Raw genomic sequence first — 27,909 nt, 5'->3', positions numbered from 1 at the left:
GGAGCAAACGTGACCGGATTGGGCGGGTTTCTTCGCGCCCAATCGGGCGGGTTTGTGCTCGCGCGATAGCTTTTTTTTTAAAAAAAACGGCTTTGGGCGGGTAGCCCAAATGTTTCCTGCTCTCTTTCCCCCTCCCCCCCCCCTCCTCCACCCCTCCCCCTCAAAAAAATACATTTTTATTTTTGCCCTTTCTGGCCCAGTTTTTTTTTCCCGCAAAAAAATCAAACAGTAAAAATCTTAAACCAATAATAATAAATGTTAAACCCGCGGCGTAATCGTCGTAAATATTGGGCTACTTTTTGGGGCTATTGTTTGGTCGACTTTGGGCTACGAACGGGGTTTGAATCGCCAGTGAACCCCGGGCGGTGAAGAAAGGCGGGAGGGAGGGAGGGAGGGAGGAGGCCTGGAAGATGTCCGCCACTCTCCTCTCGCCCATCGTGGACTATTACAACGACGAGGAGGAGCTGGACAGCGTGGACGAGGAGGACGACCGTAGCTTCAGGGGCCGCGACTCGGACGAAGGTAAAGCGAGGCGGCCCTGGGCCGGAGCCTGGGCTCGGGGCTCGGGGGTGGGTTTGTTTTGGTTTGTGGCGGCGGCGGCGCGTAGGCCTCGCGGAGCTGAGGGACGGTGGAGGAGATGAGGGAGGGAGGAGGGAGTGAGTGAGGGAGGGAGAGAGAGAGAGAGGGAGAGAGAGTGGGAGAGGCGGAGGCCTGAGAGGAGGATGGAGACAAGTGAGTGGGGAAAGGGCTGAGGGAGGGAGGGAGGGAACGACAGAGGGAGCTGATAGATGGAGAGAGAGGAGAGAGGGGTGAGTTAGTAGTGAGGGGGGCTGAGGGTGGGAGAGAGGGAAGGTGGAGAGAACTGAAAGGGTTGAGGGCGGAGGGAGGGGGTGGAAGCCGACGGACGGAGGGGAGGAGGGAGTTGAGGGAGGGAGGGAGCTGCTGCTGCTGCTGCTGCTGATGATGGTGGTGCAGGGAGAAGAGGAAGGAACTGAGGGAGGGAGTTGTTGGAGGGGAGAAGGAGCTGAGGGAGGAGAGGAAGGAGCTGAGGGAGGGAGGGGAGAAAGGAGCTGAGGGAGGGAGGGAGGGGAGGAAGGAGCTGAGGGAGGGAGGGAGGGAAGGGAGGAAGGAGCTGAGGGAGGGAGGGGAGGAAGGAGCTGAGGGAGGGAAGGAGCTGAGGGAGGGAGGGGAGGAAGGAGCTGAGGGAGGAAGGGGAGGAAGAGCTGAGGGAGGGAGGGGAGGAAGGAGTTGAGGGAGGGAGGGGAGGAAGGAGTTGAGGGAGGGAGGGGAGGAAGAGCTGAGGGAGGGAGGGAGGGAGGGAGGAAGAGCTGAGGGAGGGAGGGGAGGAAGGAGCTGAGGGAGGGAGGGGAGGAAGAGCTGAGGGAGGGAGGGGAGGAAGGAGCTGAGGGAGGAAGGGGAGGAAGGAGCTGAGGGAGGAAGGGGAGGAAGAGCTGAGGGAGGGAGGGGAGGAAGGAGCTGAGGGAGGAAGGGGAGGAAGGAGCTGAGGGAGGAAGGGGAGGAAGGAGCTGAGGGAGGAAGGGGAGGAAGAGCTGAGGGAGGAAGGGGAGGAAGGAGCTGAGGGAGGAAGGGGAGGAAGAGCTGAGGGAGGAAGGGGAGGAAGGAGCTGAGGGAGGGAGCTGATGGAAGTAGAGGAGGAAGAGCTGATGGAGGTTGGGGAGGATGGAGGGGTGAGGCTGACCGAGGGTGTAAGACCTGTGAATTCGCTGGTTTTTGAACGTGCTTTGAGTCTATCTCACTGCCGAGCTGACTCCAATTTTAGGAGCGAGAGGTTGAGCCGGAGAGATAATGTGGTACAGGTAGGGATAGAAAGAAAACCGAGAGGGGGAGAACAAGAAAGTTGTGACAGGACGGGGAGGAAATGTATGAACTTTTTGCACATCTTCCGCAAAATACACAGTCAGTCCACTTTACAGTGAAGCGCTTTGAGACCTCTCAGTGACGCGGTAAAGCGCTATATCAAATGCAAGGATTATTATTATGTTGTTATTGTTCATTTAATCCTTTCTGTGCAATGGGCCCACTCAGCTGTGCCACACAGCCCAGAGAATCACAGGTTTAACTGTCGAGTCTGTACTGATCAATCAGAGTTGAACGCTGCAAACTGAAGCCTTAGTGGGGGGGGGGGGGGGGGGGGTGCAGTGGTCATTGCTGGTCAAGCAGCATTTGCCAATGTTTTACTAATAGACCTTAGCAGTACCCTTCTGATGAGGTAATACTAATAATCCTTGTATTCGGAATAGCATCTCTCATGGCGAGAGGATGTTGCAAAGAAAGTGCTTCGCAGGATTTACTGTGAAATGGAGTGACTACTTGTAGTCACACAATGTCCCACAAACATCCATGAAGCAAATGACCAATTGTATTTGGTAGAATGTTGGCAAAGACACCAGGAGAAACTGCCTTCTCTTTTCGGGTAGAGCCATAGGAGCTTTAATATCGACCTGAACAGATAGGTGGGACCTCGGTTTCACATCTCATTTGAAGGACGGCACCTTTGACAGTGTAACATAAGCCCTGCACTGCGATGTCAGCTGAGAATATAGACTAGAAGTCCCAACGTTGACGTTTGAACTCAGAACCTTCTGGCTCTGAGGCGAGAGTGCTATCAGCTTAGCCAGGCTGACAACTTCCATTGATTATAGGGCAGGTCAACTTGTGCTGAGTGATAAGGGCAAACTCTGGATACATTAGCATGAAACTAAATCAATATCTGGAGATAGTGGGAGGAAGGGAGACAGAATGAGATTGCCACATTGGCTCTGGGGTCAGGGAGGGGGGGAAGGAATTCCAACATGTATTTTTACAGTAGTTTCTTTTGTGCTGTATGACTTCCAAGATCCTCACCCTTGTCTTCAAATCCCTCCACTCCTCTGCACCCCCTGACCTCTCTGACCTCCTCTCTCCTCACAACAGTGCCCGTTGCCTTCGCTCCACCGGGTCTGGCCTCCTCCTTGTCCCCCGAGTCCTCCGCTCCACCATCGGCTTCCGTGCCTTCAGCCACTACGCCCCGAGGCTCTGGAATTCCCTTCCTCACTCCCTTCGCCTCGCCCCCTCTCTTCCCACTTTCAGGTCTCGGCTGACAATCTTTCTTTTTGACCGCGCCTTTGGTCACCTTCCTCCCTCTGGCTCGGCCCTGGGATTGGTTAGTGAGAAGCGCTCTGAGATACCGTCCGGCGTGGAGGACGCTATATAAATCCAAGTTGTTGTTATATGATTAGAACAACAACAAAATTACTTTTGTATGTTGCCTTTCACGTCGGGAGGACGTCGTCCCAAGGCGCTGGACAACAACAATTTGCATTTGTATAGTTCCCTTCATATGAGCTAGCATCTCAGAGATCTTAAACTGCATCTTGATGCTGTCTCCATTTTTGAGAGTGATGTGAAGGACAATTGACTCTTAATTACTCTGGTATTAATTTCTCTCAATGATGTGGTTTTATTTTTCTTCACAAATGGTTTATTTGGATCCTGTTTCCCTTGCATTTGACAGATACAGAGGATGCAAGTGAAACTGACATTGTTAACAAGCAAGATGACGAAGATTACTTGGAGGTGAAAGAACAGTAAGTATTGTCACAATATGAAGGAATTACTACTACATGTGATGCCTGGTGCAGTTAAAGAAATGAACAACAACAACAACTTGCACTTTTATAGCGCCTTCCACCCAGGACAGATTCTCAGAGTGCTTAACAGTGGTGGAGCCTGACTCCGAGCCATGGGAAGGAGGGAGGGGATCGTAATCACGGTCGAAAAGGAAGGTTTTCAGGCGGGACTTGAAAGCACTTCCCAAAATATATTGTAAAGTAAATTGACTGTATATTTTGTGGGGAAACGCGGCAGCCACTTGCAAGCAGCAGTGTCCCACAAACGTGAGTCGTGGATTGAGTAATTAACTGATTAATGAAGAACTCATTTAGGTCCTATTTCATTCGGTTATTTTTGGAGGCTGAATTGATAGGAAAATGTCTTGCTCGATGCAGTTATTCTTTCTACTTGGGGAGCTTGGATGGCGCAAGGTTACTGTCATTTACTTACTAGAAACTGAATAGATATCCAGCAATGGAAAAGCAGAAGTTACTAAGGCGAGAGGAGTTTCTAAACCAAAATGTCCCACTTTTTAAAAGGAAAAGCGTCATTGAGAATTGTAGTTCACAGAATTAAAATGTGAAAACCAAGAGTAATGTTCTTAACTGATCATGCGGATGCAGGTTATTTAATTCCAAGCTTGGAAGTCCAGTTCATTAAGTGGGCTACCGACTGAGCCAGAATATTTAATACTGCAAATAAATTGATGGGGTTTTTTTTCTTTGTGAAAGCTTTACAGCTCTGCTTTTCAACGCCATACTCCTCCCATCCAAATTTTGAGGCGATGAATTTAAAACTAAAATGCAATCCCTGAAAATCTAATCCTCCGCTTTTCCGAACAATCCCTTCAAAAAAAAATTTAAAAAATAATAATTTGATAACTTAATCCATGACTATTTGTAGGACACGGCTGTGCTCAATTGGCAGCTGTGTTTCACCTACAAAACATATAGTCAATTCACTTTATGGTATATTCTGTGAAATATTTTGAGATGTCTAGAAGACATGAAAAGACGCTATATCAGATTCAAGTATTATTATTTTTCATTATTATTGCTTCAACAATACAGAGTAACCTTTGTGGGGGTCCGTTTTCAACTTTTAACTTTTAAGCTTTTATTTCCTTTTAATTCGCTCCCTACGTTTTCTGTCTAATCCCATAGGCATCATCCATGTCTGCATTAGCAGGTGTAAGTACTCTGACAGTATCCTCCTCCATTCCTTCCTCAGTTGCACTCTGCAATGCTTAACAGCTCACTCAGCCTGATAACTTAGCGATTGTGCAAGAGTGGTCTCTAGTAGAACCTGATTCAAACTTCCATCAAACTCCCATCCCTTTATCTGTAGTACAGTGTGTAAGAGTGTTGCATAATTTGCCTTCGAGACATCACAGCTTTAAATGTCACTGCTACCAGTATTGAAATGAAGGCAAAAGTTTCTGCTTATCTGAAGTCTTAAGCATTGACTCATCATGTTAATAAAAGACGTGTTTACTGAAGTACAGAAAGTGCTAGCTATAGTAGAATTAGAACATAGTCTAAATTACTGAATAAAATCAATCTGAAGTATTGGATTCTGCACTTTAGGCTTCAACATGTTTTTTATATGGCCGTCTCTATTTACTGAATCTTCTGCTTTCAGGATGTACCAGGAGAAACTAACGTCGCTTAAGAGGCAGCTACAACAGTTACAAGAAGGTGGGCACTGTGTTTTTATTTAATCATCGATCAAACCGCAGGGCTCCAAAGCAAAACCAGAATGCCGATCAATGGGAGTAAGCGCAGGCAGGAGAACAGTCAAGAATGACTTGGCTGACAAGAGTTTAAGTACAAAAACAGAAGTTGCTGGAAACACTCAGCAGGTCAGGCAGCATCTATGGAGAAAGGAAAGTGAATCATCTGACGAAGGGTCGTGGACCCGAAACATTGACTCACTTTCCTTTCTCCATAGATGCTGCCTGACCTGCTGAGTGTTCCCAGTGACTTCTGTTTTTTGTTTTCAGATTTCCAGCATCTGCAGTGTTTTGTGTTAAGAGTTTAAGTGTGGCCCCTTGAGTGGAGAGTACTATAAGGCACAGAGGATATTAAAGAGTATATATATATTTTTAAAATGGTTATTCACAAAAATTTGTTCTCGAGTGTCTCATGTAAGTGGCAGTGCTTCAGATTTCTTGTGTTCCTGTGAGAGTTGGTACTGTCCCAACAGATCCGTGCCCCCAGTGGAAGTCGGGAGTGTTAGCCCAAACAGATTATTTTGCCCTCCTTAATCCAGGAGCTCTGAGTCCTATTGCAGCACCACTCCTGTTACCATGGCTGAGACCTAACTCCCCACACACTGGGAATAGAACCTGAGGTCTTTCCGGTTCTGTGCACTTACCAACTGAACCATTAAGAAGCCATATATTGAATTATTTAAGGCGATCAGTGCCGATGCTCCTTATTTGCTTCTTTGTCGCTGTGGTTGTCAAAACTCATGGAAGTGTATAGTTTTGCAGATAGCAAATTGAAAAATAAATTCACGATGGCACGTTATAATGAACTGGATTATTTTGCTGCAAAGCAGAGAAGTGCGTTATTTTTCACCACGGTGGAAATGTATAACAGCGTTGTGTGGTTTGACACTTGCAGGTACATTGCAGGAGTATCAAAAGAGGATGAAAAAACTCGATCAACAGTACAAAGAAAGAATACGAAATGCGGGTTTGTCATTTAACCTACTCTCGCTGCAAGATTGAAAACTGAGTTTTAAAAAAGGAGTGACTGAGAATAAAATATAGACTTCCCCCGGCACTGCTGCCTGAGTTAACAAGCTTGCTCATTCCTAACCAAGGATTGTACCCAAGACTTTCCTGTGACTCATTACTGCAGGATACAGTCCATTAACAGTTGAACATAAGGGCAGCCTCATCAAAAATACGTTTGAGATAAAAATATCCAGAATTCTCAGTGCAACTAAGTGGTTGAGACTGGCAATGAGTTAAGTCTAATATTCGTGCTATCTGTTCTCTCGCTGACAGTGGAAGCAAGACCATTATTATAGCACTATCTGTCCTTGAACACTAACTTGTCACCCCTGTAACTTAAGGATGCTTCATCATTGTGGAGTCCAGTAGCTCAATGGCTAGAGCACTCGCCTCGCAAGCGAGAGACCTGGGTTCGATTCCTGGCAGGGCGAAACCTTGGGCAAGTTTCCTTACTCCACACGCCTGATAATAATCACTCAAGGAAAAAAAACAATAATTAATTGTTCACTTCAATTCATAGCTGTTTGTGGGACACTACTCTGTGTAATTGGCTGCTGCATTTTGCCCACAAATATACCGTCAATTCACTTTACAGTAAATTCTGTGAAGCGCTTTGAGACATCTAGAAGATGTGAAAAGCGCTATATCAAATGCAAGGATTATTATTATTATTTATCAGATTTAACCAAACATCCTCCTTGTGAACGCTGTTGCTAAGTGAACAGACCTCAATAACTTGTTTTCGCGGGTTTCATCAAACTTCAGGAATTATTTCGTTCTATCCTCACAAGGCAAATTTCCAAATTGGACGTGTCAGGTATTATCCTTGATATTATATTTCTCGTCAAGTCTGAATTAAAATTAGGCCGGGCTTTTACAAAGCTTTGTGAGGTACTCTTCTGGTATTAGGTGAGCTGGAAATTGACTGATTTGTTTTTGTGGATTTTGATTCTGCCCAGGCTTGCAAGCAGCTTTACTGTGCAATTGCGGGGGGTGGGGGGGAATGTGAAGGAAAGTTTGTGCGTGATTGATTGATAAGACCCTGAAGTGTCAAGCTGAAGTATGATGATGGCAGTGCTTCATGTTGGTGCAAAATAATAATAATAAAAATGTGCATTGAAATGAAGGGCATAAACATTAAAACCACACCACCGAATTTTAACTCTTTCAGAATAACTTGGAACACTGGAGTTAAAATGCAGAGTTTCAGAGTTCCAATCGATTTGTATCACGTTGTTAAAAAATGACAATTAGAATTGGAGCTCTTCTGAAATTACATTTAAATCTACTTTAATATTTAATAGAAAATTCTCTCAGGCTTCTGTTGCATGATTTAATAAACAGTTTTTGCTGTAAACAGCAAAGAAAACCCTTTTTTTTTTGCAAGAATGGAGCCTTTGAAAGTTTGCAATCTCACTGATACTTTGCCTTATGCAGCAATAGAATTATCGTATCAAAACTGGTAAGATGCTAATCGTAATCGATAATTCTTGAAATGCAGAACAACCTTAACATTGCATATATTTTTCCTCTACAGAGCTTTTTCTGCAACTAGAGGTGAGTGATTTGGGTTTCTATTTTTCCTGCCTTTTATATTAAAAAAAACAGTCACTATACTCAGCAGTAATTTTTTGAAGCACTTTGGGGGCATTTTGACATAAAAAGTCATTCTAAAAATACAAATAATTCTATCTAAAAAAAAGTGCAGTAATAAAAGTCATTCCAAGAGGGCACAATAGAGTTCTGTAGCATAGTGGTTAGCATGCGTGCCTCACGGGTGAGATGATCCATAGTTCGATTGCTGGATGGGGCGTAAATTTCCTTACTCCACACACCTTGTTTACCTAGCAGTAAATAGAAACCCAAGTGTTAGTCGATTGGCGATCGCTTTCTGGGAGTAATAATCTCTCACATTCCTACATAAATACAACACAGAAAGAAAGATGTTGAATGTTCATCGCAATTTTTACCAGCTAGCCAAGGTTTTTATTTTTACGAGCTGTTGCAGCCGAGACATCAAAGTGTTTCTTTGTTCCAGACAGAGCAAGTGGAAAGGAATTACATTAAAGAAAAGAAGGCAGCAGTGAAAGAGTTTGAAGATAAAAAGATTGAGCTGAAAGAGAACCTGATTGCAGAATTAGAAGAGAAGAAAAAGATGATTGAGAATGAGCGGCTAACAATGGAACTCACTGGAGGTGTGTGAAAGGAAGACTTAACCTAATTTGTTGCTGTGCTTGCAAAGGGGGAAAAAGCAAAGTGCTAACAAATGGATTAGTCATTTTCTAATCTGAATCGCGCCTTTCAGGGACACTTGGCTAGAAAAAAAAGTACTGTAGCATGTACAAAGGCTATAAATTAATTTTTAGAAAATCCTAGCATTGGCATAGTGCCTTGTTGTTGAGATACCTCAAATTACTTCACAGAATATACTGTAAAGTGAATTGACCATAGTTTGTGGGCGAAACGTGGCAGCACATGCAGTGAATCACAAACAGTCGTGGATTGAATGAATAAATTATTTATGTACTATGAAGGGATTATTACCCACAGATGCGATCCACCAATTGACTAACAACCGGGTTCCTACTTACTACTGGGTCAAAAGAGGCTTGTGGAGTAAGGACACTTGCTTAGGGTTTTGCCCTGCCTGGGAATCGAACTCGGGTCCTCTCGCTCTGTTAACGATGAGACATTATAGGGATGTAATGGTGATCATAATGCATCCGTTTTGTTATTGCAGATTCCATGGAAGTGAAGCCAATTATGACCAGGAAGTTGAGAAGGAGACCCAATGACCCAGTTCCGATTCCAGACAAAAGACGAAAACCTGCACCTGATATCCTTTTAAGACAGTCAAATATCAGCAAATGCACCTTGTCCTTAACACACCTTACTGATCTTGTTGTAAAATAGATAATTATACGATGCTTTGTAATATTTCTATTAAGGAATAGGGAAAGGTGCAAACATCTTCTGGGTTTCACTTTTGAAACTTGTGTTCATACATGGGAATTTAATTGAAATTAAATTAATAAATTTAAATCACCATTGACGGTCGGGCACTCAACCCTCACTCTCTGGAGCTCCATCCTGGAATCCCTCTGACTCTTCCCCCCTCACCTCTTTCAAGGTCTGTCTCAAGACCTTCCTCTTCGACTGCGCCTTTGGTCCTCTGTACCCTCTTGACTCCCACCTTCAGCTTGGTTGCCAAGCCAGGACAGTTACTTGCCTTGGGACATCCTTCCGATGAGAAAAGCACTGTATAAATGTAAATTTGTGTTGTATCTGCTGTGTTCATTATGCTAAGGAAATGAAAATGGTGAACTGCTTTTTGAGAAGATTTTATCAGACACTACTGAAGCACAGAGGAAGGCGGCGCAGTGTGAGATTCTAAGATTGCAGAGCAGAGATAGATAACTGGCAGGTGGTCTAAAACAAAATCACAGCTTCCTCATAAAGGACAAAAAAGTACAGTATAAGAAAAGTGTGTGGGTTTAGTCTTGCATTTGCAGCAGAAAGCTGATATTGCTGTTATATTTTACTCATTCTTATAAATTGCCCCCACCCATCTCGATTTTTCTTAACCACCTTTACCGCAGTTAAATTACTTGTTAACAGATGAGCAGATTATGGATGATTTACGCACCCTTAATAAGGTAATTCACTTTAGGTACTTGGGGTACAACAAAGAAAATATCGATTTTGCTTTTGACAAACAAAATAAAGTCTCTCGTGACTACAGTATCAAGTGCTACCTCATTGGAGTTGTAGTTACCACTCGAATCATGGAATCTAACAGCAGTGAATTGGGTCACTTGGGTGAGGTATCAAAGGGCGGCTGTTGTACTGTATTTCAGTGGAATCTAAAAGTAACCGAATGGCTTTGGGAGATGAGGGGTAAAAGGATCAATAGAAAGCTGCATACATTAACTTGACTTCCGGCATTGTACAATAGACAGTGTACAAAAAGGCACCAGTAACCACAACTTTTTTAACTAGCAAAGAACTTTAAAAAGTGTTCGTTGCTAAATAATTGATTAAAATAATTCTTGAAAGATAAAAGATCTGAAACAATGGAATTTGTGTTTCGAGGAGAGTAATGCGTAAATATTTTTTTGTCTCTATTACAGCTGAAATCACCAAAACGACCAGGTAGTTATGCTTTTGATTTCTTCTTTATTTCTCCTATTCTTTGCAAAATGTACAAGCTTATTTTTCTGGAAGCAGAACAGATCTAGCAAATCAAACTTATTCAGTCACTTCAGTCCATGCTGCTTCACTGCTGCTGTTTTGTCTTTTCGATAGCCTCCCCGTCTTCTCCCGAGCACCTTCCTAGCGCTCCCACCGAATCCCCAGCACAGCGATACGAAGCCCGAATAGAGGATGGAAAGCTCTACTATGATAAGAGATGGTGAGTCAGGACATTTGTGTATTTCTGCAAGATACCATGTAATGCTTACATTTATATAGCTCCCTTCACTCAGAGAAGCATCTCGGAGAGCTGAAAATATTGATCATGCACATCATGGCTGTTTATGTGCAAATTGGCTGCCACGTTTGCCTACAAATCCAGTCACTACACTTCACATTGAAACAAAACAGGGTCCATCTGGCCTTTCCATACTGAAGTCAGCAAACTCAGCATGGACCAGGATTCGAACCAGCGAGCTACTGATTCTTAACCTACCGTTCTAACCACTATCCCATTGCATAAAGCGTTTGGCCCACAAAACACGCAGTCAATTCACTTTACAGTATATTTTGTGAAGCGCTTTGAGACATCCCAAAAACGTGATAAGGCGGGCGCTATATCAAACGCAAGGATTATTAAGGATTATTATAGGAAAGCTTTTCCCACTCTCGTTGATTCTGGTACACGTGCCAATGTCATGTGGCAGATTCTTCCCTCTGCTCACGCTGCCAGTCTAGGTTCTCACGTGAATTTGCTGTCACTGGGGCAAGGTACCAAGGGACACTAACAAAGAGGTGATAGCTTCTTTTGACCATAAAAATGATTATAGGCTGAAACCAAGCTGCACATCTTAATGAGTTTTTCCACGTACATTTGGTAAAATATCCATGTGTTCTGAAGTTTAGACAAACTGCCACAAGGCGGTGCTGTAACCACACTGTATTTTCAGATTATTTTCCTCCCTGGTTGTGCGTTAGCTCCGGTGGGTGCCCTGACAATAATGAGAACAGCAACAAGCTGTTTGTAGGAATGCAAGAAACCACTGTTTTAGCATTCGGCATTGTCACTTACAGGATGGTCTGAAATAAATGAGAATATTTTGAATCTGTAGCGTTGGGATGGAGGAATATTTGCTTCGAATCTATAATAACCCATTAAGCAACGATTGACTCCAAATTTAACTTTTCATAATAATAATTCTTGTATTTGATACAGCACCTTATCACCCCGTTGAGTAGTCTCAAAGCGGATTGTCTGTGTATTTGTGGGTGAAACGCACCAGTGTTCCACAAACAGTCGTGGATTGAATGATCTGCCAATCGGCTGACAACCGAGTTTCTATTTACTGCTAGGTGAACAGAGGAGTGTGGAGTAAGGAAACCTGCTTAAGGTTTAACCAGCACTGATGTGTGATATATAAAGCTGAAACAGTGCCGTGGCCTGGGAGATTGGGATTTAAATCCTAAAATCCATTAACATTAGTGTTCATGCAGATAATGAACAAGCAGTCTTCATAAATCGGTATTTTAGGCACCGCAAGAAGTACAGACAAAACAGCAGAACTAATTGATGGGTTTTATTGGGTTTCTCAATTTAATATCTGCTCCTTCTTTACTTTTCTTTTTTTACTTCAATCACCCTCCTTACTCCCACCTTCCCTGCCCTCCAACTCTCTTGATCCCAACCCCCAGCTTGGGTGCAAATCCTGACTCCAGCACCTTGGGACATTCTCCCGACGTGAAAAGCGCTATACAAATGTAATTTGTTGTTGTTGGAAAAACCTAGAGAGGCTCTACAAATTACTTAGTCACTACCCTTTCTAGTATGTCCTGTGAAGCGCTTTACGACGTCATAACCCTAAGTATCACACTTAAGAATTATGATTATTTTTAGACTTAAGCAGGCTGCAAGTGGCATGCACGACTGTCAAAAGCGAGTCCAGTCACACACAATGCACATCCTAAAAAAGGAGGTAAAATGTATTCTCCGAGTGTTGCTGATAAGATGCTGTGATAAAAAAAAGACTGCACGGGAACGCTGAATGGAAAATGTTAATCCGGATTTGAAATGATAAGATCGCGAGCGGGTGAAACAATTTGAGGTGGCAGTGCTCTTAAAACAGCAAGATTCGTGCAAAGCCTGAATTTGGTTTGACTTTGAAAATTCCCTGAAATACTGCGTTCCACTTTTCAAAATATTTGTAACTCCCCTATCGATGCTCTGTAAGCTGCTTTGCTACTTCTGAATCGAAGGACAATTTCTCAAAGGTTCAAGAGCATTAGCCTTAATGGAACATTTTTCTGATGTCTGATGTGAGTCAGATGAATTGTTAACCATGTTCAAACTCCACTGAGTTCTGTCTTCCTTTGTTGCGGCAGCATGACGATCAAGCCCATGGTTCTATAGAAGACTTCCATGAATTACAAGGCCGATTGTTAATTGTTTAGCTTTGCCTATTGCATCCCAACGGGGAAGGCGGGGGAGTTGTGTGTAAGGGAATCTTTAGACCTTGGCTGCTGCATCTCTGTATTGTGCGAAGCCTCCACTGAGATCAAAGGGGTTTAAGCTCCAGGGACAAAAAAAAAGCAGTCTGTTGCTTTTGTAATTTCACAAAAATAACCTCTAGTATGTTGTGGAGGAAGGGATGAAACCTGCTGTATTCTCTTTCATTGAATGCATCTTACAGTGTGGTACCATGTTGATGCTGACAATTTAATTCCAATAAATTTTGCTCCTTTGCTTCTGGTTTTTTGCCTAAGGGTTGGATGCAATTTCCCACGGTGAGTTTATGATCTTCGTGCGGTCACTGCAGAGGAAACAATTAGACTGTAGGGGAAAGGAATAATTTGGGAATGTTCCAGGGTTAACAGTAATGGGATGTGAAGCTGAAAGTATGAATGAGGAAATGGAGATCTTAAAGGTGTTGGTAAAAATTAGACTCGACTAGATGACACACTCGTCTTAACACAAATTTCAGGTTAATTGCTTCCAATTGTGGTGCGCCTTCCTCCTCTTTAAATATTTCCACAGGTGTCCTGTTGTTTTCTGACTTGAAGCTCTGCATGTCTTTAGGTGGTGGAGGTGCGGAATCGCAGATAATGTGACGCACTTGTGTCCGCCTTCATTTAATCCTCCTGCTTTCAGTGCGATTGGGGTGTCTGCAGTTTAGCTTGCTGGCTTTTTCCAATAAGAGAATTGTCGAAGGCGAGGTTAAGACAAAGATTTGTTGCGGTTTGATAAGCCAGGGGGTTGGGAAGCCGAGTAACTCTTCCATAACGATGGTTAAAAGGAGCCTTTCAGTTCCAATCCTTCAGAGACTGTATACTCGCAGTCACCAGGTAAACCCTGTAAAGCTCTTTGAGATGTTTCAGCAACATAATCAAGTGCAAGGATTGATGAGATAATAATCCTTGCATTTGATATAGTGCCTTATCACGTCTTCAAGATATCTCAAAGTGCTTCACAGGGTATACTGTAAAGTGTAATGAGTGTATATTTTGTGGGCGAAACGTGGCATTCAATTGCACACAGCAGTGTCCCATTGAGTGAACTAATTATTATTATGTTTTGTTGAAGGGGTTATTACCCCTGGAAAAGCGATCCACCAATTGATTAACAAGTGCGTTCCTAATGCACAGTACTTAGGTTTTGCTATTTCCCCCACAGGTACCACAAAAGTCAGGCCATCTACCTAGAGTCTAAGGAGAACACGAAGATCAGCTGTGTTATCAGCTCAGTCGGGACAAATGAGGTATTTGTCTTTATTTTCACTAGCTCGTTTGTCTTTGTCGTTGAATTCTGAAAGATTTTTTTCACATGTAGTCCTTTTTTGTTTGGCATTTCAAAACATCAATTTGAGTCACAAGTTGGCAAAATGGTAGATTATTCCTATTTAATCAATCTGAGCAGAATTATGGCATTTGCACAATGTTGAGTAACATTTATATTTTGATAAATTGAGTGGAATTCGTGTTGCTGTGGTTTGCTGTCATTTTCTGAAATCCCAAGTACTTTATAAGCAATCTTGTTTACTGATGACTCAATCACCTTTTTATTGTCTGTTCCTGTCCTCCACCGTATATTGGATAATGCATGTGGCTTAACTTTTCCATTAAGGGACTCGAAATAGCTTGGAGTGGCAATTTAATAGTCTTAGAACAACCGTAGTTTTTTTTCGTCTTTTCTGTTTAACATTCCTATAATTTATTTTCCATTCTCATTTTCGCCTCCTTATCCAGTCCACGGCAAATCATAAACTCTAGTGCAGTCAATGCAGCAAGTCCGCTTTATATAGTAAAATCTTGTTCAAAACAAATCTATTATCAAGCCAGTTGAGAGTTGCTGACGAAATGAAAGTGTAGAAAATTCACAGTCTATAAAGTCTGACAATAAATATCTTGACCCGACATTGATCTTTGTTATGTAAGTGCAGATTAAGCTTTTTTGGAGAGTGGAAGAGTAATCTTTAATAATAACAATAATCCTTGCATATGATACAGTGCTTTTCATGTTGGGAGGTTGTCTCACCAAAGTGCTTCACGGGATTTACTGCAATGTGTAGTGACTGTGTTTTGTGATAAAATCTCATTTTATGCACCATCCCTGGTTAATGGAGCATGTAGATGGGGATCTTTTCCAAGCTGATGCTTCTCTTTAACTGGTGATGGGATGGGGTGGGGGGGGGGTGTCATTTGAAGTAGTTAATGTTGACTTCCTGTTGAAGAAGTACCTGTGCTGTGCACTTTGCCGCTGGGAAAGTGACTGAGGCTCTTACTTACTAAATCCGATGCCTCTGGCATTAAGCCTAAATTCTGCCACTAATTGGGATGGCACCTCCTGCCAATTAGAAAGAGCCGTGCTCTTGAGATGAGCACGGAATAGTTTGGAAGACAAACCCAAGGAATATGCTGCGTTCCATTTCCTCACACGGTGAATCTCATTTCAAACATCAGATCAACACGTGCAGGAGGCTGTGTGACGGCCTTCTTCGAGACGAACGAGGGCTACATTCTACATTCTATCACCATCAATTTTGCGTTGCTCCGTGACCTTCCTTCCACTGCTGTGCCCAAGCTGACCAGTGCCAGAGCAGCAATCTGAAATCTAATTTGTTTGCTGGGAGTCATTCCATTCCCTTTTGATCACTTGGTATGTCAGTTGAAGCATCAGAAAAGCACAAGGCAGGTTGTCCAAAGATACAGTCCGTTCCCGATTGCTATCGTCCTCACAGAAACTAGCATTGATGAAAAGAGGTTAATCTGCAATGTTTTCTTCATTGTGGATGTTAAAGATCTATTGGAAAAGAGATGGGAGTTTCTTTTTCTTTCCCTCCCTCCCTCCCTCCCTCCCTCCCAATAAAATTGGCTGTTTTACGGCTGTTTGCAGCATGTTGTTTTGTGCAAAGTGGCTGCTGCGTTCACCGCACAAAGCACACAGTCACTACACTTTGCAGTGTGTCCTGCAAAGCACGTTGAGATGTCCTAAGGTGCTAGTCGAAACGTAAGGATTATTTTCCTACTTTAGTGAATGCCTTGTTTTTGATCCCACAACATGGTGAGCAGTTGTTTGCCTCATATTATTGTAAGCTCCCAACTGCTCCAGAGGAATTTGCATGTAAATGATTTCTACAGGGCGTGGAATATATTTGGAGTTATCCGTGCAAATCTGCAGCCTGGAATTTAGTTGTAATGGAGGATACTTCAAACATACAACCGCCATCGAAAATAATGAACCAACGACTAAACAATGTGGAGGCTCTTTAGTGTTAATCGCTGGGAGTAGCGTTTTGGCTGTAGAATGATGCATTGGGTCAAAGCTTTCACTTTCTGTGTGTGTGTGTGTGTGTGTGTTGCTCTTAGTGCTTGCGTACTAGTCTAGGAAGGCTTCTCGATCTTTGCTTTAGAAATGTAGATTCCATTCCAGTAGAAAAGAACATCTCAAAGCAGGTCCCTGTCTACACAGTAATGAGAAAGGTTTAATGCAATGTTTAGTAACTACCAGTGGAGTGCAGACTCGTAGTGTAGTGGTTAGTGCCCTCGCCTAGCAAACGAGAGGACCCGGGTTCGATTCCTGGGTGGGGTGAAACCGTAGGCAAGTTTCCTTACTCCACATGCCTTTCTTTACCTAGCAGTAAGTAGGAACCCGGTTGTTAGCGATTGGCTGATCACTTTCTGGGGGGTTAATATCCCCCCCCCAAAATGTGATCACTCAATCCACGACTGTGTGTGGGACACTGCCGTGTGCAATTGGCTGCCGTGTTTTGCCCACAAAATATAGGGTCAATCCACATTACAGCGGACGTCCCAAGGCGCTGGACAGTCAGTGTTTTGGACCCGACCTGGGGGTTGGGATTGGGGAGGGTGGAGGGCAGTGGGGGAAGCAAGGTGATGAAAAGCACGGTCGAAGAGGAAGGTCTTGAAGGAGGCGAGGGAGGGGGCGAGGCATAGGGACTGCGGGATGGAGTTCCAGGGGATGGGGGCAGAGTGGCGGAAAGCCCGCCTGCTAATGGTGGGGTGCGTGAGTGGGGGACATGAAGCAGGCCAGAGCCCGCTGAGCGGAGGGAGCGACCAGGATGGTAGGGGGTTAGGAGTTGCAGAGATAGGGGGGAAGCAAGACCGTGGAGGGCTTTGAAGGTGAGGATCAGGATCTTGAACTGTACCCTCTGTGTGATGGGAAGCCAGTGGAGTCGGGTGAGGACGGGGGTGATAGGGTCACGGAGCCTGGTGCGGGAGAGGACACGGGCTGCAGAGTTCTGGATGCATAGATATGCAGCCTATGGAGGGAGGTGTTACGGAGGCCGACAAGCAAGGAGTTGGCATAGTCAAGCCTTGATGTTATGAATGTATGAGGGTTTCGGTGGCCTGCGGTGTGAGACAATGGGCGGACACGTGGTAACGGATACATAACTTGAGTTCTCCTGTAGTGTTAAACAGTATTACTAATAGTCATTTTCTTTGTTGTGTGCAGATCTGGGTGAGGAAGACGAGCGACAGCACGAAGATGCGCATATACCTGGGACAGCTACATCGAGGGGTGTTCATCATACGCCGGCGGTCAGCTGCCTAACGCTGCATTCCTCACCAAAGTCTCACCAGCATCTCCTCTCAGTGAGTCTTCCCTGTGTTTTGGTCAGGGACCTTGCGTTTATAACTAAGCAAGCTTAGTATACGGACTGGAGAAGATGTTTATTTATATAAAGACATTTTCGTACGCCACCTCAACTTGTAAAAAGCACCTTTTTTTTTGACATTCTGTCATTTGGTTCCATTTCTTCTCGACAATGAAGTCGACCGTTCTTCCTGGCCGTGTTCTAACTCCCATTTTGAGGATGGTTTCGCTTGATCCCCGGCCGGATGAGAAGCCTCTTTGTTTTGCCTCAACGCTGGACAATCTAGAACATTTCGACCCGGACAGTTGAGTTACGACTTTGCGTGGGGAAATTTGATCTTTTATACGTGCTGTTTTATTCGCTAACCAAACGCTTTATTGCCATAGTCACAAGTGGACACGGGCCAAAAGTTAGATTTTTTTAAATAAAATAGCAAACGGATCAAAAAATCTTATTTCTTTTGCAAATCAACTCGGGAGTCTTCACAGTCAGTTAGTATTCTGCATTTAATAAAACTGAAAGTCGTGATGGGCCTGTGATTGTGCTGATTATGTTAATATTTTGCATTTGCCTTCTTAGTTTTCACGATGTGTTTTGTAATAATAATAATCTTTGCATTTGGTACAGCGCCTTTCATGTCAGAAGGATATTCTGAAGCACTTCACAGGATATACTGTACGCCCACAGTTTGTAATAACCTATAAATATATTTTTTTATCTGCTCTGAAAGTTTGCCCTAAGTGCCTCAAAGTTGCTTAGCTTGTCACCAGCTGAATGATCTGTAGTCTTCCATTTGCTCTCCGGGCAGATTTTCACTGCTCTTTGGGGGTATTTTTTTAAGGCGCTAAATGCTTCTAAACAGATTGTAATGGTGTCGTTAAACGAAGAGAGTTTGGCTCCTGAAGTGATTGAGTTCATTCAGTGATGGCTCAATTCATACAGACTGTGAAAGACCTAGGTGTGAACGATCGATCTCTGCTGATGCAGTAGTAAGGGTTGCCGTAATCGTTCTCTTGTTGAGTCGAGAATATATTCATATATTATTATATCTTATATAATATATATCCAAATATATTCAACCCCCAGCTTAGATGCAAATCCTTGACTGTCCAGCGCCTTGGGATGTCCTCCTGACGTGAAAGGTGCTTTACAAATATAATTTGTTGTTAGGAATAGGCAGGATAGCTGTCCTGATTGCTATCTACCAGCCCTTGGCTGGAGGTTTCACATTTCCGAATACTGGATGAGTGTAGAATCGCTGACTTGCCACGTAAACCAATGCCCATTTTGGGCAACATACCAGAGGGCTGCACCGTACACTATACACAAGAGAAGGAAAAGAGCAGACAAAACGCCTTACAGAGAGGTGGAAAGTTAAATGTAAAGGCGAACACAACTGGGAACGAATTCTTGGGAAATGTACTTTGGACACGCTGTAAAACTACTGTCATCAAAAGCCAACGGTCTTCAAAACACAGTTGAAGTGCCACCAAAGTAGCTTTTGCCGGGGCCATCTGTTTTCTTGCCATCGTCTAAATTCCTGCCAGCGTCACATTTTGGGAAGTGAATTGAATTGAAATGTGGCTCCCACAAGTTTGAAAGTGGCAGCAGATCCCTAAATAATAACAATAATCCTTGCATTTGATATAGCGCGTTATCACATTGTCGATACATCTCAAACCCTTCACAGGATATACTGCAAAGTGGATTGACTATTTTGTGGGCGAAACTTGGCAGCCAGTTTTGTGCACAGAAATGTCCTACAAACAGCCATTGAGCGAGTGACCAAATTTTTTTTATTTGGGGGATTTATTGGCCAGGACAAGGGGAGAAACCCCTTTCTCTTATTGTATAAATGATAAAAAGAAATAAAATAATTGCCAGGTAAAAAGCCAGTTCCTGAGTTGATTCAGATTGGGGGAAGCAAGCTGTTTTGAGGGAGGGAGGGAGGGAGGGAGGGAGTAAAAGGCAGGCAACCTGGAATCTGTGCTAAATGTTCTCCACCAAGTGTATTGAATAACATTTGCACTTGTTCAAAGGTAATTTTGTTTTGTTTCAAATGACTTGTATTCCCTTCACAGCCAATTGATCACACGCTGGAGAAATGTCAGTTGGCGGCTGCACCAACTATCGGTCAGAAATGTAAGATGGATAAACACAAATGTTTTCCCTGTTGCTGTCCGACAGAGCTGTTTTTACTGTCATACATTTATGTTGTTTTGTTTCCTTGTTGGACTTGTACCTTGGATAGAAAACTTGTTCTTATTCCTCTTCTAGCTCTGTCCCAGAGCCAGTAACTTTACAAGTGTTACCGTTAAAGATAACCTATTTTTTTTCTCATATATTAACCCGAAATCCCACATGTAAAATTACTACTTCACACAAGGATTCTTTTATTTCTCTCTTCTGGGCATCATAATGTGGGCATTTGCCCAAAAAACACACAGTAAATCCTGTGAAGTGCTTTGGAATCATCGTCCTGACCTAATAGGCGCTGTATCAAGTGTAGGATCAACACAAATAGCAGCTAGCTTGCCTCTTCACATCTGTTTAATTTTCTAGATATTTATATGTGTATTCTCCATAGATTTTAGTTTACAGTTGGATTATTCCAAAGGGAATACCTAAATTGCTGCTTTGTGCTTAAGGTAATGAGAGGGAAAGAAACTTTGCTAAAGAGAACAGTGAACATCATTTAAAACATAAAACTTACCCCGATCACCCCAGTCCTCGCCAGACTGCACTGGCTGCCTATCCCAGAGAGGATCGATTTCAAGATCCTCACCCTTGTATTCAAATCCCTGCACTCCTCTGCTCCCCCCCCCCCCCCCCCCACCTCTCTGACCTTCTCTCTCCTCAAAAAACGTTGCCTTCGTTCCTCCAGATCTGGCCTCCTCCGAGTCCTCCGCTCCACTCTCGGCGGCCGTGCCTTCAGCCACTATGCCCTGAGGCTCTGGAATTCCCTTCCTTACTCCCTTTGTCTCGCCCCCTCTCTTCCTACTTTCAGGTCCCTTCTGAAGACCTTTCTTTTCGACCGCGCCTTTGGTCACCTTCCTCCCCCTCCCCCCGGCTCGGCCCCGTGATTCGTTACTGTGAAGCGCTCTGAGATGGCGTGGAGGGCGCTATATAAATCCAAGTTGTTGTTGTAAGATACTGCAGATGCTAGAAATCTGAAACAAAAACAAATCGCTGGGAACACTCAGCAGGTAAGGCAGCATCTAAAGATGGAGAAAGATGGAGTCCTGTAGCTCAGTGGTTAGAGCACTTGCCTTGCAAGCGAGAGACCTGGGTTCGTTTCCCGGCAGGGTGAGACCTTGGGCAAGTTTCCTTACATCACACGCCTGATAATAATCTTTCAAGAAAAAAACAATAATAACTTGGTCACTTGAATCCACGACTGTTAGTCAGACGCTGCTGTGCGCAATCGACTGCTGCGTTTCGCCCACAAAATATACAGTCAATTCACTTTACAGTATATTCTGTGAAGCGCTTTGAGACGTCTAGAAGATGCGAAAAGCGCTATATCAAATGCAAGGATTATTATTATTAAAGGAAAGTTAGTCAACGATTCGGGTCCATGACGCTTCATCAGAACACAAGGGTCGTGGACCCAAAACGTTGACTCACTTTTCTTTCTCCGTAAATGCTGCCTGACCTGAGTGTTCCCAGCGATCTTTGTTTTAATTTAAGCATAATCCTTGTTGACTTGTTGATGAGACGCGATATCAAATAATATTAGTCCTTACATTTAGTGTGGAGCCTTTCGAGTTGGGAGGCTCTCTTCACAGGATCTACAGTAAAATGGAATGACTACCTTTTGTGGGTAAACGTGACAGCTAATCTGCGCACGGCAATGCCACACACATAGCAACGATCAACTTGATTATTATTGATTGAGGTATTCAAAATTATGAGGAGTAAAAGAACCAGAAGGGAGACTAGGAGAATTTTTTTTTAACCCAGCAAGTCGTTACGATCTGGAATGCACGGCCTGAAAGGGTAGTAGGAGCAGATTCAATAGTGGCTTTCAAAAGGGAATTGGATGTGTACTTGAAAAGGAATAATCTGCAGGAATTTGGGATAAGAGCGGCAGAGTGGGACTAGTTGGATAGCGCTTTCAAAGAGCTTGCACAGGGACGTTATGCTGTGAGATTCTATGAATTGCTCCACACTGTTTTCGCTTCCAACATGTAATTTCACCCTGAGTAACGAAACACTAAAACTACCTCCTCCGAATAGAATCACTCTACATAGTTTAACTCGTCCTGTTATCGACGCTTCTGTGATCCTGGTCCTTTAAGACTGGAGTGAGTTCCAGCTGCAAGTCTCTTGTACTCAGTCAGGAGACAGCTGTTCAAACAAATTTCTCATGTCCCATGTGTCAAACTCATGTGTGACAAGCTGGCTACAGCATCTCTGCCTATTGCTTGACAGTTCTAAGTTTTCGTCAAGCACGCATTTATTTGCGATGGTCCAAACATTTTTGTTCAGCACGACTGTTCTACTTAGCAGGGGGCTGACAGCTTAACCATCCTGCGCACAGAGTGAAAATCCTGCTTCAAATGTTTCTTAGGGAAAAAGGCCCATTAAGGGCATATTAGTTAGAGCACTCGCCTCGCAAGCGAGAGGTCCTGAATTTGGTTCCCGGACAGAGCGAAACCATAGGCAAGTTTCCTTACTCCACACGCCTTTGTTTACCTAGCAGTAAGTAGAAACCTGGTTGTTTGTCGTTTGGCGGATCTCTCTCCAGGCATAATAACGTAAATTCCTGTGTAAGGTGTTATGTGAATTGCAAGGATTTTTATTGTTTGTTTATTGTTGTAACCTGGTCAAACCTCAGCCATACCTTGGATGATAATGCTAATAATAATATTCCTTGCAATTGATATAGTGCCTTGTCACGTTTTCGAGACGTCTCAAAGCGAATCAAAATGATAGAGATATGGTTGGACACGGAACTCAATGTCAACCTTAGAAGGTGAAAGACTGAGACATCGGGAAATGGGCTAATAACCCAGCTCAGGAATAGGCTATAAAATGTCATGTAATAGTTAGACCTATCCGCATTACCTTCTTGCCACTTAATTTGACTTCAAGCATTATACTTTGCTTTCAAATACTTATGATGGAGATAACTGGGGAAAGGGCTTTTAATGTATTTAAGCAAAGCTCTGAAGGAATTAGCATCAGTACTTCAGTCCACATTAGGTGAGTGAAACACACACACTGAACTGGACTGATGACGCAAATCAATCCTTAGCCTTGGGTTTAATGTGCTTTGACGAATGGTCCATTGGGTTCTGAATTATGCCATTCTGCGTTTCATTACAATGGCACTTGGAGTACTCTTATCACACATTACTGTGGCATTTTCAATGAGGGACGTTGCATTATCAAAGACTGAAGACCATGTACTTACCTTTAGACGTTCATTTTTCTTTTCCGCCATGTGTAGTATAAGAACTGTCATCGCTGGTCGCTACAATGTCAAAAGATCTTTTAAAGCTGGCTTCTGAATAGTGGGTCTCAAGGGTCCCGCACTCTCTAGAACTATATCCCAGGGTCCCTCCGACTTGCTTGCTCCCTCCCTTCCACCCTCGCCTCATTCATAGACCGTTCTCAAAACTTGCTTCTGTCACCGTGCTTTCGGTCATCTTCCCCCTCCCCACCCTCCTCGGCTCCCACCCCCACCTCAGGTGCACCAACCAGTTCTGTGAAGCGTTTTGTCAACTGTCCTCTTGACGTGAAAGGCACTGTATCAAACACAAGGATTCTTATTATTATTATCTGTAGTGTAGTGGTTAGAACAATCGCCTTGCTACCTGGAGGACTTGGGTTTGATTCCCAGGTAGGGCAAAACCTTTGGCAAGTTTCCTTACTCCATACGCCTCTGTTTACCTAGCAGTAAGTAGGAACCCGGTAATTAGTTGATTGACGGATCACTTTCTGGAGATAATAAATCCCTCCAAAAAAAATTTGGTCCCTCGATCCACGACTGTTTGGGTGTAATTGCGTTTCACCCACAAAATACACAGTCATTTCACTTCACATTTTGTGAAGCGCTTTGAGACGACTCAACGATGTGATAAGGCGCTGAATCAAATGCAAGGATATTATTGTTGGCAGCGTCACTTTTTTCTCACTTAAGGGTGCAGACTTTACGTTCAAGGTCTCACATACTTCCTATATTGAGCAAAACCCACTCAGATCACGGTTTGAAACACATGGTTCACGATTGAATATCACCAAATGCACACACTGCTATGATCAGGCATACAGCACAATCCATCACTTTGTGATTCTCAACATCTCGAAGAGGAGACTTTCGTTTGAAAATAAGGCATCGAGCCGTAAATTTAAAAAAAAACGAGACGAAGCTTATGTTTCCCTTTAAGCTACGTCTGCACTGGAGCACCAAGCATTCATCTTATCTCTGTGCTGAACAGCGACAGGCAGAAGGAGCGTTACCTTTGCAGAGCAGTGGTGTGAATGTTCAGATGAGATATGCCAAGAAGCCTGCGGAGTTCTTAAAAAGAAAATCTCTGCGGCACTCTGGCAAAATTAGTTTCTCATTTATCTAATTTCATGCATCAAAGATATTTACTGTTTTGCAAAAAACATCGATTTTTGTTACAACTGTTGCTGGGTTACACCAGTAACCAAAAGGGAAGCTTTTTAAGCATAGGTTTAAGCCCTGATTGTACAACAGACATTCTCCTCCAGTCAAAGGCAATAATAATAACAATAATCATCATCCTTGTATTTGATATAGCGCCTTATCACATCGTTGAAACGTCTCAAAGCTCTTCACAGGATACACTGTAAAGTTGATTGACTATTTTGTGGGCAAAACATGGCAGCCAGTTGCGCACAGCAATGTCCCACAAACAGGCATGAAGTGAGTGACCAGTTTTATTTGGGGAGAGTGTTGGCCAAGACACCGAGAAAGAGAAACTCCCTTCTTTTTTCAAATAGACCCGCCGGATCTTTAACATCCACCTGAACAACTACTTGAGCGTCCCAGCACTTTAGGACGTCCTTCCGACATGAAAGGCACTATACAAATGTATTGCAAAATACTGCAGATGCTGGAAATCTGAAACAAAAACAGTAGTCGCTGGGAACACTTAGCAGGTCAGGCAGCATCTATGGGGAAAGGAAAGTGAGTCAATGTTTCGGGTCCACGACCCTTCATCGGAATCCTTCAGTTCTGACGAGGGTCGTGGACCGGAAATGTTGACTCACTTTCCTTCCTTCATAGATGCTGTCTGACCCGCTGAGGGTTCCCAGCGACTACTGTACAAATGTAATGTGTTGTTGTTAGTTACTGTGTGTTTAGTAGGCGAGCGCGGCAGCCAGTTTGCACACAGCGAATGAAGCGAGTTACCAGTTTTATTGGGGTGGGGAGGAGGAGATTGTCGGTCAGGACATGCTGGGTTGGGTGACCTCCTAACTCCCTCCAGCTATTGTAATAAACCACTTTGGAATCAGGCCACTTTGTCACCCACTTAGCACCGCTTTTTGGCAGCTTAATACGGGCTGTTATACAGAGAAGCTTTTACCATCATTCTTACATCCCAGGGTCGCTGTCAAATTCCAATCGGTCATGTTGTCATTCACATACACTTTTCTCCTGCAGCTGTCACAGCATCCAGACTACTTTGTAGTTTTTGTGTGGCTTTGCAAGCTCAATGCACGTGTAGTGTTTAATGTATCTGCAAAGCAGTGTCTTTCAGTACCTCACCACTGAGCCATTCGGCTTGCTGGTTGGAATTTATTGGGTATCATTGTAGCTCAGTGGTTAGAGCACTCGCTTTGCAAGCGAGAGACCTGAGTTCAATTCCAGGCAGAGGGCGAAACCTTGGGCAAGTTTCCTTACTCCACACACAGCCTAATAATAATCCCTCCAAAACCAAAAACAATAATAAATTGGTCATTTTCAATCTACGACTGTTTGTGGGACATTGCTGTGCGCAATTGGCTGCCGCGTTCGCCCACAAATATACAGTCAATTCACTGTACAGTGTGTTCTGTGAAGCGCTTTGGGACGTCCTCCCGATGTGAAAAGCGCTATATCAAATACAAGGATTATTATTATAACAGTCAAACAGATAAGGCAGAAGGCAGGGAGAGAGGACCCTTGCTTTGCCAATGATCACTGAAGACTTTAGTTTTTGTCTATAAGACTATTCGGTCTTAATGTTTAACGTTGCGAGGATTATCTGATAAAAATTTGCAGTATTCCTTAAAGTCTTCCTTAACCTATTTAAGTAACAGATGGCACCCCTCGACAGATAAGCGGTTTGTTCCTCTTGGGTTACATCTTAAATCGGCAGCCGTTTTTTTTGGAGGACTGCAGAAAAGCGTCTTCCAAAGTAAGATTGAAATTAAAAATGTTGCGCAAGTGGAGGGGGTGGAGGAAGGGAGGAAGCATCATGTTCCATCTCATCATGGAAAGTATTTGGCACAAGTTGGCAAGAACCAAGGTTTGGGGACCCCAGAGTGTTAGTTTAATGGCAAACCTTACCATTGCAAACGCTGACTGGAAGTTAGAATCATAATCTTGGCATTTATTAGAATGCCTTTCACATCAGAAGGATGCCTACAAATATACAGTCAATTCACTTTACAGTCTATATCAAATGCAAGGATTATTTATTATTATTATATCTCAAAACGCTTCACAAGATATACTATAAAGTGTAGTGACTGAGTGTTTTATAATAATAATCCTTGCATTGATATAGTGCCTTATCACATCGTTGAGACATCTCTCAGCTGTATATTTGTGGGCCAAACGCAGCAGCCAATTGTGCACAGCAGGCTACCACAAACAGTCATGGATTGGGTGACCAAATTATCATTATTTTCTTTTTGAAGGGATTATTACCCCCGGAAAGTGATCCGCCAATCGTCTAACAACCGGGTTCCTACTTACTGCTGGGTAAACAAAGGCGTGTGGAGTGAGAAAACTTGCCTAAGGATTCGCCTTGGCCTGGAATCGAACCCAGATTCTCTCGCTTGTGGGGACAACAATGTCCCCCAGACATCCGTGAAGCGAATGAGCGATTTCCTTTATCTGTTGCCATCGTTGCTGTCCGAGTGGAAGTCTCACTAGAATCTTCTTTGCCCGAGGAGGTGAACGTTAGCAAGTTAGGATCAGGTAATACGCGCACTGTACTTAAGAAACTAGCAGACTTCAGCAGAGTGGAAGAACAAAGAACAAAACCCCTGCAGCAAAGTTTGGGCGCTGTTATCAGGAGAGAATTGACAAGACGCATTAGTGGAATTGAGAACACCCAGAGCCTGGGTCTGAATCACAGCCAGGACGAGTGCAGTGATGTCTCGACTCAGTGCACCAACGTAACGTTTCAGTGAAGAGAATTGAGTCTGGACTGAGCTCCAGGACCTTCCCTGGAGGAGCTCGAGCCCTCATTTTGATGGCAGGCCAGTGTTGGACCGAGCCCCGTGGATCGCAGAGAACAGTCTGCACAGCGTAGCAAACTGCGCAGGCTTGATTACACTTCAGACCGCGACCTCCGATTCCAACTGACGACCTGAGACCGCTGCACACTGAGCTTCAATCCGTTTTGTCAACCTTTTTTTTCGCAACGACAAAAAGAATAAAAAGAAGGAAGAGCAATAGCGCTGGAGTCACCGTTTTGCCTTTGTTTTTAGGCACTTTTAGGGAGTGTGCATGTATATGTGTGTGGGGGGTGGGGCTGGCCAGGGGAGTGGGGGTGCGGGGAGCGGTGTGTGTGGGGTGTGTGTGTGCTTAAAAATATTGCGGTATTCCTTAACATGTTCCTTAACTTATTTGAGGAACAAGACAGTCCAACAGGTGGTGCCACTCGCCGCTTGAGTTCCTCTCAGGGTCCTGACGCTGCCTTTTTACTCCTGCCACAGGTGGTAGCACTCTCCGTCTGAGTCGGAAGGTTTGCGGGTGCAAACTCCCGCGGCGGGATATTGAAATCGTATTATCTGAGCTAACATTCCAAAACAGTGTTGAGATGCACTGCGTTGATGGAAGCGCCATCCTCCAGATGAGATGTTAAATTGAGGTCCCACCTGCCTATAAGCGCACGTTAAGAAGAGTTTCTCCTGGTGTCCCGGCCAACAATCACCCGGATAAAAATCAGTCATTCACTTCACTGTTTGTGGGACATCGCTGTGCGCAAAGCAGATGCTGCATTCTCCCAGAAATTAAATCCTGTAAGCAACTTGAGACGTCCCCGTGACATGAAAGGCGCTGCA

General features: G+C 43.8%; 1 protein-coding gene across 4 annotated transcripts; it reads left to right on the top strand.

The window, feature by feature from the left end:
• The first annotated feature begins 296 nt into the window (after positions 1-296).
• Positions 297-26,552, top strand: suds3 (SDS3 homolog, SIN3A corepressor complex component). Of its 4 annotated transcripts, XM_042337730.1 has the most exons (13): positions 1,637-1,881; positions 3,515-3,587; positions 5,254-5,309; positions 6,240-6,311; positions 7,893-7,912; positions 8,394-8,550; positions 9,096-9,191; positions 9,950-10,011; positions 10,486-10,507; positions 10,661-10,766; positions 14,214-14,298; positions 17,514-17,653; positions 26,536-26,552. In XM_042337730.1, exons 1-12 carry the CDS (start codon positions 1,641-1,643, stop codon positions 17,610-17,612), a joined length of 1,089 nt encoding a protein of 362 aa, XP_042193664.1. In that variant the 5' UTR covers positions 1,637-1,640; the 3' UTR covers positions 17,613-17,653; positions 26,536-26,552. The 4 variants fall into 4 exon arrangements, with proteins under 4 accessions (XP_007897253.1, XP_007897254.1, XP_042193664.1 ...); XM_007899062.2 differs by lacking the exons at positions 1,637-1,881; positions 26,536-26,552 and adding an exon at positions 297-522 and having other exon boundaries at positions 17,514-18,183; XM_007899063.2 differs by lacking the exons at positions 1,637-1,881; positions 26,536-26,552 and adding an exon at positions 691-732 and having other exon boundaries at positions 17,514-18,183.
• Positions 26,553-27,909: the final 1,357 nt, after the last annotated feature.

Source organism: Callorhinchus milii, unplaced genomic scaffold, assembly GCF_018977255.1.
Source record: "Callorhinchus milii isolate IMCB2004 unplaced genomic scaffold, IMCB_Cmil_1.0 Scaffold8, whole genome shotgun sequence".
NCBI classification, from domain to species: Eukaryota; Metazoa; Chordata; class Chondrichthyes; order Chimaeriformes; family Callorhinchidae; genus Callorhinchus; species Callorhinchus milii.
The sequence above is the reverse complement of the archived record's forward strand: the minus strand, read 5'-3'. Positions and strand labels throughout refer to the sequence as shown.

What these genes read in the sequence shown, in the direction of transcription:
- suds3 (XM_042337730.1), top strand. Translation starts at nt 1,641, where the DNA reads ATGGAAGTAGAGGAGGAAGAGCTGATGGAGGTTGGGGAGGATGGAGGG. An exon ending in AGCTTTTTCTGCAACTAGAG is followed by an intron (nt 7,913 to 8,393) that starts GTGAGTGATTTG and finishes TCTTTGTTCCAG; the next exon opens with ACAGAGCAAGTGGAAAGGAA. An exon ending in AAGACGAAAACCTGCACCTG is followed by an intron (nt 9,192 to 9,949) that starts ATATCCTTTTAA and finishes AACCACCTTTAC; the next exon opens with CGCAGTTAAATTACTTGTTA.